Source organism: Lolium perenne, chromosome 3 (genome assembly GCF_019359855.2).
Source record: "Lolium perenne isolate Kyuss_39 chromosome 3, Kyuss_2.0, whole genome shotgun sequence".
Taxonomy (NCBI): Eukaryota; Viridiplantae; Streptophyta; class Magnoliopsida; order Poales; family Poaceae; genus Lolium; species Lolium perenne.
Window position 1 is genome coordinate 191,526,954 of NC_067246.2, and position 15,372 is coordinate 191,542,325.

General features: G+C 41.3%; 1 protein-coding gene across 1 annotated transcript; it reads right to left on the reverse strand.

Moving 5' to 3' along the window:
* Window positions 1–442: 442 nt before the first annotated feature.
* On the reverse strand, window positions 443–7,040 carry LOC127342932 (ubiquitin-like modifier-activating enzyme atg7). The gene is made up of 20 exons (XM_051368955.2): window positions 6,787–7,040; window positions 5,925–6,121; window positions 5,529–5,720; window positions 5,376–5,430; window positions 5,172–5,266; window positions 4,392–4,581; window positions 4,202–4,319; window positions 3,981–4,122; window positions 3,695–3,844; window positions 3,439–3,615; window positions 3,057–3,242; window positions 2,838–2,935; window positions 2,549–2,696; window positions 2,197–2,421; window positions 1,955–2,104; window positions 1,672–1,869; window positions 1,417–1,596; window positions 1,200–1,315; window positions 934–1,081; window positions 443–834 (listed from the first exon to the last, which is right to left on the reverse strand). Exons 1-20 carry the CDS (start codon window positions 6,932–6,934, stop codon window positions 661–663), a joined length of 3,087 nt encoding a protein of 1,028 aa, XP_051224915.1. The 5' UTR covers window positions 6,935–7,040; the 3' UTR covers window positions 443–660.
* Between the last annotated feature and the right edge of the window lie 8,332 nt (window positions 7,041–15,372).

The following is a 15,372-nucleotide window of genomic DNA, read 5'->3' on the forward strand; positions in this document are numbered from 1 at the left end:
TCCTAGCGAGCCAGCTGAACTCAAGGGTCATGATTATTTCTAACAGCATGTACGTATGATGTAGGTATAACACCTAGTCTCTAGAGTTAATTGCTTGACTCGGAAAAAAATATTTGTATTGTTTTACTTTCAACTGCACATCTATTAGCATGTGAGGATTATGCATAAGAGAAAGCAACATACACTACTAAATTTTGGGTCGACCCGAGATACCCATCGGGCCAAGGAGGCCATTGCCTATTTTTATATGGGTCGACCCGTGGCCTCATAAATTGGCCATAGGGCCACAGGGGCCGGGTCCAAGGACAGGGCCGGGTCGGCCCATTCCCATCCCGAAGGCGTTACAACGGGTACCGTCCAAGGCTATTGCAGCCGCAGCGCGCTGCTAGGAACAGCGGCATCTGATAGGAGTACCGACTACCGAGAGAAACACAATCCATAATAATCAGAGAATATCTCGTGTAAACATTTTGAATGTTCAACCTACAAGCGTTCGACGAACCAGGATTCAGGGGTGTGCTATGATTACAGGCTAGGTGCTGAACCTGCTGAGAAAAGCTAAGGTATTTCGAGAATGTTATTTACAACCATCAATCTCGCTCATCACATTGTGTCGAAATGATATCTACACTCGTTATAGCCATGGAATCTTGTGAGGCATCAGCAGATCTCTGCAAATTCGTCGTCGTCGTCGACATCATCTACCCACTCGACCCGAGAATAATCTGCGGATTTCATCAGCTCCGTCAGTCCGGTAAGGTCTTCTAGATAGGTCGGTTCCTTGATCACCTGCATCACAAAATCCATTCCTCTGCTCCTGTATTCAGACAATACCTGCCATTGTTTTTTGCACGATATCAAGTGAATGAATAAACAATACAGGTATCAGCAAAGTTTTTCAAGACAGTCATGCAACAATAAATGTTTGCTTACCACGTCGGAACATGCAATACAACTGCTCGAGGAATATCCCAAGAGGGTTAGTATGTTGTAGCTCGATAGTGATCCTCGTATCTGGTGTGGCAATAGACCAAACGGACGCTCACTGGTCGTGCCAGCGATATCTGCTGGAGCATGTATCCTGCAAAATATAACAAATCAAAAATATCAATTTACACTGTTTCCACATCGCTGTATGTATCTGCCATCGCAATGATAATACACAAGTTCATCATATACCAAGTGGTTCAGGTGCTTACCCATCCGGATGATTTAACATTCTTGCGAAGAGGTCTGCAGCATGGCCAGATGCAATGGGGGCCAGTCCAGGTCGTGTTACTGTACACTGTTGGTCCAGAGTTCGGTTGGAGACCGACTGCATCAAAAGATCATAAAAGCATGATATATGATGGTTGTAGTAGATAATATATTGAGGAAATGAGTATAATTTAAAAAAGCTAAAGCAACAAACGTTACATCAACAGGAGCAATAACGTCGTTGCAGAAATAACAGCCCAGTCTTTTACGGTCAATAACATCTTCCGCAGACATAGTCATGGCAGGATCCACATTTGAACCTTCAGAATTTGTTCTTGGACCAGCTCCATGTCGCATGGCAAGGTAGCTATCGTATCCTAGGGCTGCAGTAATAGCAATCTGCAGTAGAATGAGAGGCATTATTAGCATATAAAGTTTTCAATGTGTACATTCAAGAATATGGACGTAATTTACCTTGTTTTCATTCGCACAGAGAAGGGTTGGAAGCCACCTACTCTCCCTCGTGTCAGTCAACAAGAACACAGCGTCATGGGCAGCTACCAACTTCTGGAGTTTCTCGCAATCTTCAAGCACATGATCTGCTCCATCATATGATACAGAATGCCCTGGCATCGGTATTTCCATTTTGCAATCTTTAAAATCCTCGTTGCCCTACAAGACAGAATTGAGATGGAAGTGTTGTCAAAACAGAAACAAAAAATGAAAAATACTGTTTCGAAGGGAAGTGAAATCTCACCAATGACGAATCTCTCTCCTTTAGACGCTTAAGTAATGCTGTTGCTTTTGGGGCGTTGAGGTCATCATATGTGTAAAGTGACTGTCTTGCCAAATTTGACACAACAACACAACCACTGTCAACTACTGTTAGCTTCCGAACACCATAATCCTGACAAATTGGTATCCAGCATGATTAAGAAGATGTACACTGAGTATATGCCTGTAATTTAACATAAAAGTAGCATCAACCATAACACTAACCATAAGAATACGAGCAACATCACACCCAAGAGTTCCAGCACCCAAAATTAAACATTTCACACTAGACAACTTCCCCGAATTTACAGGGAAGCTGGCAGGTAAATTCAAACAAGTGTCCGACTTTATCAAACTGTTAGAAATGCCCGTAAGGTCCTTCAAATATGTTGGTTGGTTGATGACTTTCATAATAAAATCCAATCTTTCTCTTCTATATTCAGAAAGTACCTGAAATTTTAGCAAGGAGAACCATCAGAATATACAAGATTCCTATAATGTGGGTGTGCTACAATCTGGAACATCAAAATCAACAAAATCTTGTAATGTACCGCCATATGTCCTAAAATTTACTTACGACATCAGAACAGGCAGTGCAATTGTTTGAGGAATTTCCTATCACAGTTGATAAAACACACTTTGGAAGTGATCCGTGCATCTGATGTGGCAATAAGCCAAGTTGATGTTCAGTATCCATACCAGCAATATCTCCTGGAGCATGTATCCTGCAAGATGTATGATAGAATCCTTAAGGCATAATGTACATGGACTGATTAGTTTTATGAAGTTCTAGCTTAATCAGCTACTCTTCATCGATACCACTGACACACATACAAAAAATATCTTTCAGGTATTTAGTAGCTTACCCCTCTGGATGATGTAACATCCTCGCAAAGAGCTCCACTGCTTTGCCAGATGCAATTGAGGTCAGCCCAGGTAGTGCTACTGTTTCATTAGAGACTGACTGCAAAACAAATAAACACAATCAAGCAAATACAAAATTAAGCAACTGGTGTCAAAATTGTAGGTATAAAGCAAAACAAAAGGACAGCATTTCCACAAATGCAAGTCTTGAGGTAGTATACATTGAAAAGGGAAGTCTTCTCGTTGCAGAAACAACAGCCCAATCTTTGATGACCAAGAGCATCTTCAGTGGACAAATTCTTTGTCTGAGCAATCACGTCATCCATACCTCCACTTCTTGTTCCTGGACGAGCACCATGTCGCATGACAAGGTAACTGTCATATCCTACTGCTGCAGTGATAGCGATCTGCAGTGGAGGCAGAAGACCTTAGTTCCCAAGAGCTCACTATGTGTTGAAACAGACAGACGGGGGAAATCACACTTATTTAAGTGAGCTACATGACCAGAATATATTCACTATCCACTCAAGCCGTTATGTGTTAAAAATTCTTGGTCATTATGAGCAGAGAATTATTGCAACCTCACTTATGAATAATGTGTACCTTGTTTTCATTTGCACACAAAAGAGTTGGTAACCATCTGCTCTCCCATGTGTCAGTCAACAAGAAGACCACATTACTCTTAGCTACTAATGTTTGAAGAAGCCTGCAATCATCAAGCACACTTGGAGAAACTGGATTCCCAGGCACTGGTATTTCCATCCGGATGCCTTCGACCTCCTAAATGACAGTAAGTGTTGTCAACAAGCCGATCTGTAGAGACCACAATATTCAGGAAAAAAAGGTAGCAACGACTTACCACTGCAGGACATCTCTCTTTTAGATGGGGAACTATTGCGGTAGCTCTCGGGACACCACAATCCTTTTCTACGTAGAGTGATTGTTTGACTAGATCAGGCATGGCAACACAACCACCATCAACCACTGTTAGTTTCCGTACACCCCAGGTCTGAAAATTTGGTTCCACCACAAATAAAAGGTAGAAAAGATGTGTAAGTGCATATACCGTTGAAGTTTATTGGAAGGGATACTATTGCAATTTGGTACATATAAACATAGATATCGCAGTAGCAGAAAGTATTAACCATGAGTAATCGAGAAACTTCACAGCCGAGAGTTCCAGCACCCAACACAAGACATCGAGTGCTACCCAATTTGTCTAAATCGACAGGGAAGTGCCGCCATCCCATAAGCTTCAAGTGCATCAGCTGTTGTTGTTCTTCCTGACTGCATATATGTTAAATAATTGAATAAATCCCATTAGTTGCTAATGATGTGCAGAGGAAGGTAAACACTCTTGATCTACCTTTCTTTCTTCATCAGTTCAAGACTGATTGAGTTCACTTTCATTTCTTTCCTGCCATCCCCAGGAGTTTCTCCTTCCCATCCAATAACTTCAGGCACATAATCAGAGCCATCCCAGCCTGTAACCGCAACCAATGTTAGAAAAACAAATTACTAGTGGGATTTTGAAGGATCCAGATCGATCATAATACCATGATGTGGTGCAAATGATGCTTCACCAATAAGTGACTTCTCTAGATCGATCCCCCCCAATCTTTCTCGGTAGCATAAGAACTGAACTTTCTCGATTTTCCACCGCAGGCTCAGGAATACAATGTAGTTTCTAAGAGCCCAACCAGGGTAATCTTGATGACATCCATGATCATAAAACCCAAAAAGGAGCTGCATTAAAAAATAATAGTTTCAAGAAATGAGCAATGCATACTCGGAAAGTTCTAGAAATATTGAGAAAGTTGCAAGAAGCTTCTATAATATTTTGGCGTATTATATATGATAATGAGGATGATTGTAGAGAATTCTGAAGTAAAGATATTACCCACCGTAGGGCTTGGATAGTTTCCACATATCACTAATCAACATTGTAAAACTACTTTTTAGGTGACCTCCCCTCCCACTAAGGCAAGCACAGAAAATAATAGGAGCTACAAATATGAAATCTTAGAATGGTCACAAGAGAGCCATAGTGTAGAGATAGAAAGCTACTAATATGTGTGTATGTTGCACTAAGTTTGTAGTAAATAAACTAAATAAAGAGCCAAATTTTCCTTCTTATGAGAATGTAATCTCCACGTGTGTGGACACTCACTTGGTTTTGTATAGTAAGGACAACCATTGATATTTTACGCTCACATCTATACACACAAAAAAGAAAAAAATAATACAAAGTTTAAAGTAAGAGATCTCATCAATAACATAGCAAATATGTGGTCGCAAAATAAGTCCATGATATACGATCAATGACACAAACATACCTTTTGGCCACCACCCTGACGATCTTTCCAGTCCTTAAGTTGTCTTACAACAACTGAAGAACCTGAGGATATATCGACCCAAAAAAACGGATGAACTGCAAAAAAGATTATCCGTTGCAGCAGAAGTATATAAAATTAGGGAAACATATCCAAATTAAAACATGTTGTGACATACGAGTTTGAGATGACAATCATTTCTCAAACCTGTTGTTTCATTTGATTCACACCACTCTTTCATTGATTTAGACAAAGATATTGCCTGAAAAGCAAATCAATAACATTTACTACCAACCATAAAAAGATTGAAGAACAAAAACCTACTAATAATATGTAATATTAGGTGCACAAGATCAGGACCTCTTCTTGGCTGAGCACCTGTGAGGCACTATGCAGGCTGAGCAAAGTCATATTAGAGTTGAAATCCAACGAGGGAAATGCAACATTGTAATAGAGCTTCCAATTCTTCAAGTCCGCAAATGATATCACAAGAAATCTTAATAGCAGAGAAGGACATTCTTCTATTTTACCGGATAGAATGTCATGCAAGATCTGGATCCACAATACATGCAACAAGGAAATGAGAAAACAATATAAGTTGAAAAGGGTATAGATTAACAAATCTCATACTCCCTCCGGTTCAAAATAATTGCCCAAAAAATGGATGTATCTACACACTCAAACATGTCTAGATACATACACTTTTGGGAAATTATTTTGAACCGGAGGGAGTATCAAAGTTGAAATAATATGTACCTTCTTTCCTTCTTCTCTGAGTAGAGACGCCACATCAAGATTTTGGAACCCCAACATGTTATTAGTATTTATGAGCGTCCCTGGTACTGGACAATTGTTCCTAGAGCCAAGTGAGTTGACAGATGATGGGGCTAGCGATTTTTGAAGTAGGCTGAAGCGGGCCGAAAGTTTTGGGTGAGTGCATGCAGTATAGTAGCCTAGCACAAACCAAATATGTTAGTATATTAAAAATACATAACTGAAACTAGAAAAATAAAACTACACATGCCACAACACGCATAAACAGTCCAACTAGAAGATGGAAAATTCACAAAATTGTACTCCCTCCGTCTATAAAAGGGTGTCTCAACTTTGTTAAAATTTAGATGTATCTAGACCCGTTTTAGTATCAAGATATATTCAAATTTATCTAAAGTTGAGACATCTTTCTTTTTATGGACTGAGGGAGTAGTACTTTGTGGAAATCACAAAAGTTGTTTCCTGGATAACATTTTAATGTTATGAGTCCCCACAGCAGAGTGCCCACACAGAAAGAGCAAGCAGCAATTACACCAACAATAAGCTGATAGACAATTGATCTTAGCACATGCCAAAACTGAAGACTTAACTGAAAGTCTGAAACCAACTGGAACAGATATTGCTACGAAATTTCCCACAAAGAGCACCAATTTCAAGCAGCATCAGGAGCAAACCTTACAGCGCAAGCAAATCTTAAGGCGCAGGCAAAATCTAAGCAACATTGACCGCCTCCAACTCCAGCAGTACCCACAGCTAGGATCCGACGCACATAATCGATAACCTTCTACCGCCCTAAATCGATAGAACAGGGAGAGAGAGGGGGGATGGGGGAGAAGACGCTGACCAGTGATGGGGATGGGGGAGTCGTCGGTGCCGAGGACGTCGAGCTTCAGGTCGCGGAGTTCCTTCCCGAACGCCGTCGCTACGAAGCTCTTGATGGCCTCTACTTTGAGCGGCCGCGGCCGCGGCCGTACCTCCGCTTTCGCCGCCATCTGCCGTCTCCTTTTTTCGCCGGCGATCGGTTTTGCAGGCTGCTTCTGCTCTTTTTTACCTCTTAGTATAGTACTATTTGTTGTTGGATAATCCTTTGGCCTTTACAACTGGCGGAGGGTTGCTTTGGCTTATGTACAAGTACAACTGCTGCGCACGGTATTGCATGTCGTGAAGGAATCGGAGAAGACCGAGGACCCATGACAAAATAAGGAATTCCACTCGACGCTTTTACAGAATGCCCCTTACCATCGAGTCGGCCGTGCTCCTCCTCGAGTCCCGTTACAGTTTTTACTTTTTTTGTCCTCTACAAATAAAAGTAAAACACTACTGGTGGTACTGGTTGCTTGAACAAATCATCAGATATAGGCTCTAGATTTATTCTTTGCATCTTCATTTTACTCCATATTCCTTGTGATTTTTCGTATAAGATAAATCCGGTATTTCTTAATAAAGAAAATATATTAATATCAAGTAGATATGAATGAAATCAGGTAGTGCTAACAGCTAGTCGAGACTTCAAGGACGCACAAAACTAAATTAAAAATAAAGAAAAACAGAAAAAGGCCCGCGAAATGATTAGCAAACTGGCCCCACTACACCTGGATGCAAAAAGTTCTAAAAGATTGATGCCTCCAAGAAGAAAGTAATGCACAACACCGTCATCGTTTGATCATATATCATGGATTTTCAGCCCAAAAAAAGTTTGACTCAGCTCCAGACAATGCCTTCAACAAGGAGACCTAGGGATCCAAAATTGCCACATACAATTAGTAAAGGCTAGGCTTAGAATTTTCACCCTGAAAAATCGAGACTTGATGCTCAAAGAGCACCACCGAGAACAAAGCCCCCCTATGTTGCCAGCCCGCTTGCCAAGACTATTGCAAAACGTCCATCATTGAGCTCATAGTTTTCATCACATCCAAACTTGCCACCATTGTGCCTTGAGATCTCAAACTGGACAAGAGCCATTTAGATCCACTGGTCATCCGGTGGATCCACCTTTTGATCCTACTCATCATTGTCTGCACCATGGTAATCGCAACAAAAAAATGCCATGGCGTACCATATGGTGCCAACCAAAGTGGCACACTGATGGCACGTTCACAGCTGGCCATGGTCGACTACGATGAAAGTAGACAATCCAATTCCAAAAGCGAAGAACTAGACCAGGTACTGAGCCATGCCGACCCCGCTGAAAGGACACGGATGTCGCCTAGAGGGGGGGTGAATAGGCGATTTAAAACTTTTACGAGATGGGCTTAACAAATGCGGAATAAAACTAGCGTTTACTTTGTCAAGCCCAAAGCCTATAAACTATGGTTCACCTATGTGCACCAACAACTTATTCTAAGCAATGGTTCACCTATGTGTACCAACAACTTATGCTAAGCAAGACAAGCAACTTATGTGATAGCACGATATATATATAACTTCAAGCACGATGGCTATCACAAAGTAAAGTGCATAAGTAAAGAGCTCGGGTATAGGAATAACCGAAGTGACGCGGAGACAACGATGTAGCCCGAAGTTCACACTCTTGCGAGTGCTACTCTCCGTTGGAGCGGTGTGGAGGACAAGTCACTCCAAATGCACGAGGGCCACCGTATTCTCCTCGAGAATTCCCACCAAAAGGGATGTCCTCGATCCACTATGGGACCTTAGGAAGGTCACCGAACCCGCACAAAGCTTGGGGCTATCTCCACAACTTAATTGGAGGCTCCCAACAAATTGCCACAAAGGCCTTGCCCTTGAAGATTCTCCACAACTTAATTGGAGTCCCCAAGAACACCACAAAGATGCCACAAAGGCCTTGCCCTTGAAGATTCTCCACAACTTAATTGGAGTCCCCAAGAACACCACAAAGATGCCACAAAGGCCTTGCCCTTGAAGACTCTCCACAACTTAATTGGAGTCCCCAAGAACACCACTAAGATGCCACAAAGGCCTAGAATCCGTCTAGGGTTCCAAGAACCCAAGAGTAACAACCTTCTTGCTTTCACCTCCACGAATCACCGTGGAGAACTCAAACCGATGCACCAAATGCAATGGCAAGAACACCACAAAGATGCTCAAGTCCTTCTCTCTCAAATTCCAACAAAGCTACAAAAGCTATTGGAGGAATAAGAGAGGAAGAACAAATAAGAGGAGGAACACCAAATTTCTCCAAGATCTAGATCTAGTGGATTCCCCTCACAAAGAGAGGGATTTGATTGGTGAAGATGTAGATCTAGATCTCCTCTATCTTTCTCTCAAATGGATGCAAGAATCATTGGAGGGAGAGGAAGATAGCAAGCTCAAAGAAGGTCAACAATGGAGGCAAAACGAGCTCAAACCGACCAGGAACTTTGGGGAAGAAGACCCCCTTAAATAGGGGCCAAAATATCTGACCGTTATGGCCAAAATCGTGTCCCAGCGGCAGTGCCGGAGTGCTCCCGGCGGCAGTGCCGGAGTGCTCCCAGCGGCACTGCCGGCCTCCCTGTTTATACCCAAACACCCGGTACGAAAACCTCAAGAACTTTTGCATCCGGACTCCGATTTCGATGATCTTGGGCTCGTTGGAATCACAACAACGAGCTCTACAACAATATGCATAGAAACATCATAGTCCAGCAAAGGAGGATAGAAACAAATGAATAGAGGTTTTACCTATCTAAAAAAGTCAAACCGGTAAAACCTCCAATATGGAAAATGCAACAACTTGTGTTAGGAAACTCGGATTTAGGTGAAACCAATTTTGTTGTAAAGAAGATGACAAGAGCTACCCCACAAAGAGTGAAAAGCTTAAGAACAAGTGGGGTAGGTTTTTCTATGTATTTTAGAGTGAAACCTCTCAATACGAGAAACCGAGAAAGACTCCAATATCGAAAACGCAACAAGTGATTCATGCGGAATCCGTTTTCGATGAACTAGAGCTTGTCATGAGAATAAGCACAAGTTCTAAAACATCACATGGATAAGATCTAAATAACAACCAAGAAAGATGATGCAAGGATGCAAAGGTTTGAGCTCTCTCCGAATGATACGATCGAGTTACTCACTCGAGAGCCCTCTTGATAGTACGGCAACTAAACTATAAACCGGTCTCCAACTACACTATGAGACCGGTGAGAAAGAAACCCTATCAAGAGCAAACCTTATACTTGCGCATTCCACTTGAGCTTGATGACGACGATCTTGACCTCAACAAGATGGAACGCCTTTCTTGCTTGTGCTTGCTTGACGAAGTCTTGTAGATTGCTCCCCCATAAACCACCATGGGAGAGCTTCTTCTTCGGCGCATCTTCACATAAACATGACCACCATGTGGATTGCTCCCCCATAATCCACCATGGGAGAGCTTCTTCTTCGGCGCATCTTCACATATCCATGATCACCATATGGATGGCAAGACTCAAGCAAAGGATCTCTTCGAGATGGCTCATCTTGAACTTGCACATCATTTCTTCATTCTTCATCATGTTGATGTCTTGAAGTAACTTGAGGGCTCACTTCATCTTCATCTTCAAGACATACTTGACACTTGATATCCTTCATCAATTTCTTCTTATTGCAACCTTGAAGCCAACATATGGTTCAAGAATTGCCTATGGACAACTCCTACAAATATAACTCAATGCAAACATTAGTCCATAGGGATTGTCATTAATTACCAAAACCACACATGGGGGCTCCATGCACTTTCACCCGCGAAGAAATCCTGCCATGTATTGTGCCACCTGGGACCTTTGTTCAGGAAGATTTCGCTCTGCACTCCACTTGGCCCGATGAATGTGAACTGTCATCCCGAAGATCATGTGCACGTCCATGAGCGGCTGCCGATTTTTGACCTCCATCTTTCTCCTAGGCGTAGATACCTTGGAGGGTGGGCTGGACAAATGTCGGGACAGCTCAAAAAAGAGAAATTCACTCTATCATCATGTATTGATGCTTTAGAGGCTCTTGCTGAAGTACGTCCACTGACAATGCATGTGTTGTGGGTATACTTCATGGGTGTACCATCGACAGTGCCTAGATCCGGCAAGCCCGGGTGGCCCACTGATGTCTACTCACGCTTCTTTTTCTGTAGACAGTGTTGGGCCTCCAAGAGCAGAGGTTTGTAGAACAGCAGCAAGTTTCCCTTAAGTGAATCACCCAAGGTTTATCGAACTCAGGGAGGAAGAGGTCAAAGATATCCCTCTCAAGCAACCCTGTGATCACAATGCAAGAAGTCTCTTGTGTCCCCAACACACCTAATACACTTGTCAGATGTATAGGTGCACTAGTTCGACGAAGAGATAGTAAAATGCAAGTGGTATGAATGAATATGAGCAGTAGTAACGGCGCCAGAAAATAGCTTGCTGGCGTGCAGTTGATGGTGGTAATATTGCAGGAAGTAAAGATGCAGTAAAACAGTAAATAAGCAATGATTGCAGTATTTGGAAACAAGGCCTAGGGATCATACTTGATCACATAATAAAACCACTCTACACTCTCTTGTTGGATGATGAACACCATTAATTGTGTAGGGCTACAAGAGCACCTCAATGCCGGAGTTAACAAGCTCCACAACATTCGATGTTCATATTTAAATAACCTTAGAGTGCATGATAGACCAACGCAATTATACCGAGTACTAACATAGCATGCACACTGTCACCGACAGACTATGAAAGGGGGAATAGATCACATCAATACTATCATAGTAATAGTTAACTTCATAATCTACAAGAGATCACAATCATAAACTACGCCAAGTACTACATGATGCACACACTGTCAACATTACATCATGGAGGAGGAATAGACTACTTTAATAACATCACGAGAGTAGCACATAGATGATATTCAACTAGATCACAAAGAGAGAGATGAACCACATAGCTACGGTAGATCCCTTAGCCTCGATGGAGAACTACTCCCTCCTCATGGGAGACAGCAGCGGTGATGAAGATGGCGGTGGTGTCGATGGAGATGCCTTCCGGGGGCACTTCCCCGTCCCGGCGGCGTGCCGGAACAGAGACTTCTGTCCCCCAGATCTTGGCTTCGCGATGGCGGCGGCTCTAGAAGGTTTCTCGTACCGTGGCTTATTCGTATCGAAGATTTAGGTCAGGGAGGCTTATATAGGCGAAGAGTCGGAGTCGGAAGGGCCACGGGGGCTCCACACACCAGGGGGGCGCGGCCCCCCTCTTGGCCGCGCCGCCACCATGTGTGGTGGCCCTGGGCCTCCCCTCTGGTCCCTCTTCGGTGCTCTGGAAGCTTCCTTGAAATATAAGATCGTGGGCGTTGATTTCATCCAATTCCGAGAATATTTTCTTACTAGGATTTCTGAAACCAAAAACAGCAGAAAACAGGAACTAGCACTTCGGTATCTCGTCAATAGGTTAGTTCCAAAAAACGCATAAATCATCATAAAGTGTGAACAAAACATGTAGGTATTGTCATAAAACAAGCATGGAACATCAGAAATTATAGATACGTTGGAGACGTATCAGCATCCCCAAGCTTAGTTCCTACTCGTCCTCGAGTAGGTAAACGATAACAAAGATAATTTCTGAAGTGACATGCTACCAACATAATCTTGATCATACTATTACAAAGCATATGAGATGAATGCAGCGATTCAAAGCAATGGTAAAGACAATGATTAAACAACTGAATCATACAGCAAAGACTTTTCATGAATAGTACTTTCAAGACAAGCATCAATAAGTCTTGCATAAGAGTTAACTCATAAAGCAATATTTTCAAAGTAGAGCATTGGAGCAACACAAGGAAGATTAAGTTTCAGCGGTTGCTTTCAACTTTCAACATGCATATCTCATGGATAATTGTCAACATAAAGTAAAATAATAAGTGCAATAAGCAAGCATGTAGGAATCAATGCACAGTTAACACAAGTGTTTGCTTCTAAGATGGAAGGAAGTAGGTAAACTGACTCAACATAAAAGTAAAAGAATGGCCCTTCGCAGAGGGAAGCATGGATTGCTATATTTGTGCTAGAGCTTTTGTTTTGAAAACAAGAAACAATTTTGTCAACGGTAGTAATAAAGCATATGTATTATGTATAAGATATCCTACAAGTTGCAAGCCTCATGCATAGATTACCAATAGTGCCCGCACCTTGTCCTAATTAGCTTGGATTTACATGGATTATCATTGCATAGCATATGTTTTAACCAAGTGTCACAAAGGGGTACCTCTATGCCGCCTGTACAAAGGTCTAAGGAGAAAGCTTGCATTGGATTTCTCGCTTTTGATTATTCTCAACTTAGACATCCATACCTGGACAACATAGACAACAGATAATGGACTCCTCTTTAATGCATAAGAATTCAACAACAAATAATATTCTCATAAGAGATTGAGGATTGTTGTCCAAAACTGAAACTTCCACCATGGACCATGGCTTTAGTTAGCGGCCCAATGTTCTTCTCTAACAATATGCATACTCAAACCATATGATCATGATAAATCTCCCTTACTTCAGACAAGACGAACATGCATAGCAACTCACATGATATTCAACAAAGATAGTTGATGGCGTCCCCAGAAACATGGTTATCGCTCAACAAGCAACTTAATAAGAAATAAGATACATAAGTACATATTCAATACCATAATAGTTTTTAAGCTATTTGTCCCATGAGCTATATATTGCAAAGACAAAGAATAGAAATTTAAAGGTAGCACTCAAGCAATTTACTTTGGAATGGCGGAGAAATACCATGTAGTAGGTAGGTGTGGTGGACACAAATGGCATAGTGTTTGGCTCAAGGATTTGGATGCACGAGAAGTAATCCCTCTCAATACAAGGCTTAGGCTAGCAAGGTTGTTTGAAGCAAACACAAGTATGAACCGGTACAGCAAAACTCACATAAGAACATATTGCAAGCATTATAAGACTCTACACTGTCTTCCTTGTTGTTCAAACCCTTACTAGAAAATATCTAGACCTTAGAGAGACCAATCATGCAAACCAAATTTTAGCAAGCTCTATGTATTTCTTCACTAATAGGTGCAAAGTATATGATGCAAGAGCTTAAACATGATCCATATGAGCACAACAATTGCCAAGTATCAAATTATTCAAGACATTATACCATTTACCACATGTAGCATTTTCCGTTTCCAACCATAGTAACAATTAACGAAGCAGTTTCAACCGTCGTCATGAACATTGAAAATAAAGCTAAAAACACATGTGTTCATATGAACGAGCGGAGCGTGTCTCTCTCCCACACAATGAATGCTAGGATCCAATTTTATTCAAACAAAAACAAAAACAAAAGCAAACAGACGCTCCAAGCAAAGCACATAAGATGTGGTGGAATAAAAATATAGTTTCACTAGAGGTGACCTGATAATTTGTCGATGAAGAAGAGGATGCCTTGGGCATCCCCAAGCTTAGATGCTTGAGTATTCTTGAAATATGCAGGGATGAACCACGGGGGCATCCCCAAGCTTAGACTTTTCACTCTTCTTAATCATATTGTATCATCCTCCTCTCTTGACCCTTGAAAACTTCCTCCACACCAAACTCAAAACAAACTCATTAGAGGGTTAGTGCATAATCAAAAATTCACATGTTCAGAGGTGACATAATCATTATTAACACTTCTGGACGTTGCACAAAGCTACTGAAAGTTAATGGAACAAAGAAATCCATCAAACATTGCAAAACAGGCAATGCGAAATAAAAGGCAGAATCTGTCAAAACAGAACAGTCCGTAAAGACGATTTTTTTTAGAGGCACTTAACTTGCTCAGATGAAAATGCTCAAATTGAATGAAAGTTGCGTACATATCTGAGGATTACTCACGTAAATTGGCAGATTTTTCTGAGTTACCTACAGAGAATACTACTCAAATTCGTGACAGACAGAAATCTGTTTCTGCGCAGTAATCCAAATCTAGTATCAACCTTACTATCAAAGACTTTACTTGGCACAACAATGCAATAAAATAAAGATAAGGAGAGGTTACTACAGTAGTAACAACTTCCAAGACTCAAATATAAAACAAAATTGCTGTAGTAAAATAAAAACAAGGGTTATCTCCGAAGAAGTGCTTTCTTTATAGCCATTAAGATGGGCTCAGCAATTTTAATGATGCACTCCCAAGAAATAAGAGTTGAAAAAAAAAGAGAGCATCAAAAAGCAAATTCAAAACAAATTTAAGCCTAACCCACTTCCTATGAAAAGGAATCTTGTAAATAAACAAGTCATGTAGGCATAATGCAATAAACATAGGAAAACTAGACAAGCTCAACTTCAAGATTTTTAGCATATAGAGAGGTGTTTTAGTAACATGAAAATTTCGACAACCATATTTTCCTCTCTCATAAAGATTTTCAGTAGCATCATGAACAAACTCAACAATATAACTATCAAATGAAACATTCTTATCATGAGCTACATGCATAAAATTATTTCTACTCCCAACATAAGCATAGTCATTCT

Excerpts from the sequence above, each read along its gene's own strand:
- LOC127342932 (XM_051368955.2), bottom strand. The coding sequence starts at position 6,934 with ATGGCGGCGAAAGCGGAGGTACGGCCGCGGCCGCGGCCGCTCAAAGTA. Across the intron at positions 5,721-5,924 it reads TCAGAGAAGAAGGAAAGAAG|ATCTTGCATGACATTCTATC; the intron begins GTACATATTATT and ends TTGTGGATCCAG. Across the intron at positions 5,267-5,375 it reads TGAATCAAATGAAACAACAG|TTCATCCGTTTTTTTGGGTC; the intron begins GTTTGAGAAATG and ends TCTTTTTTGCAG.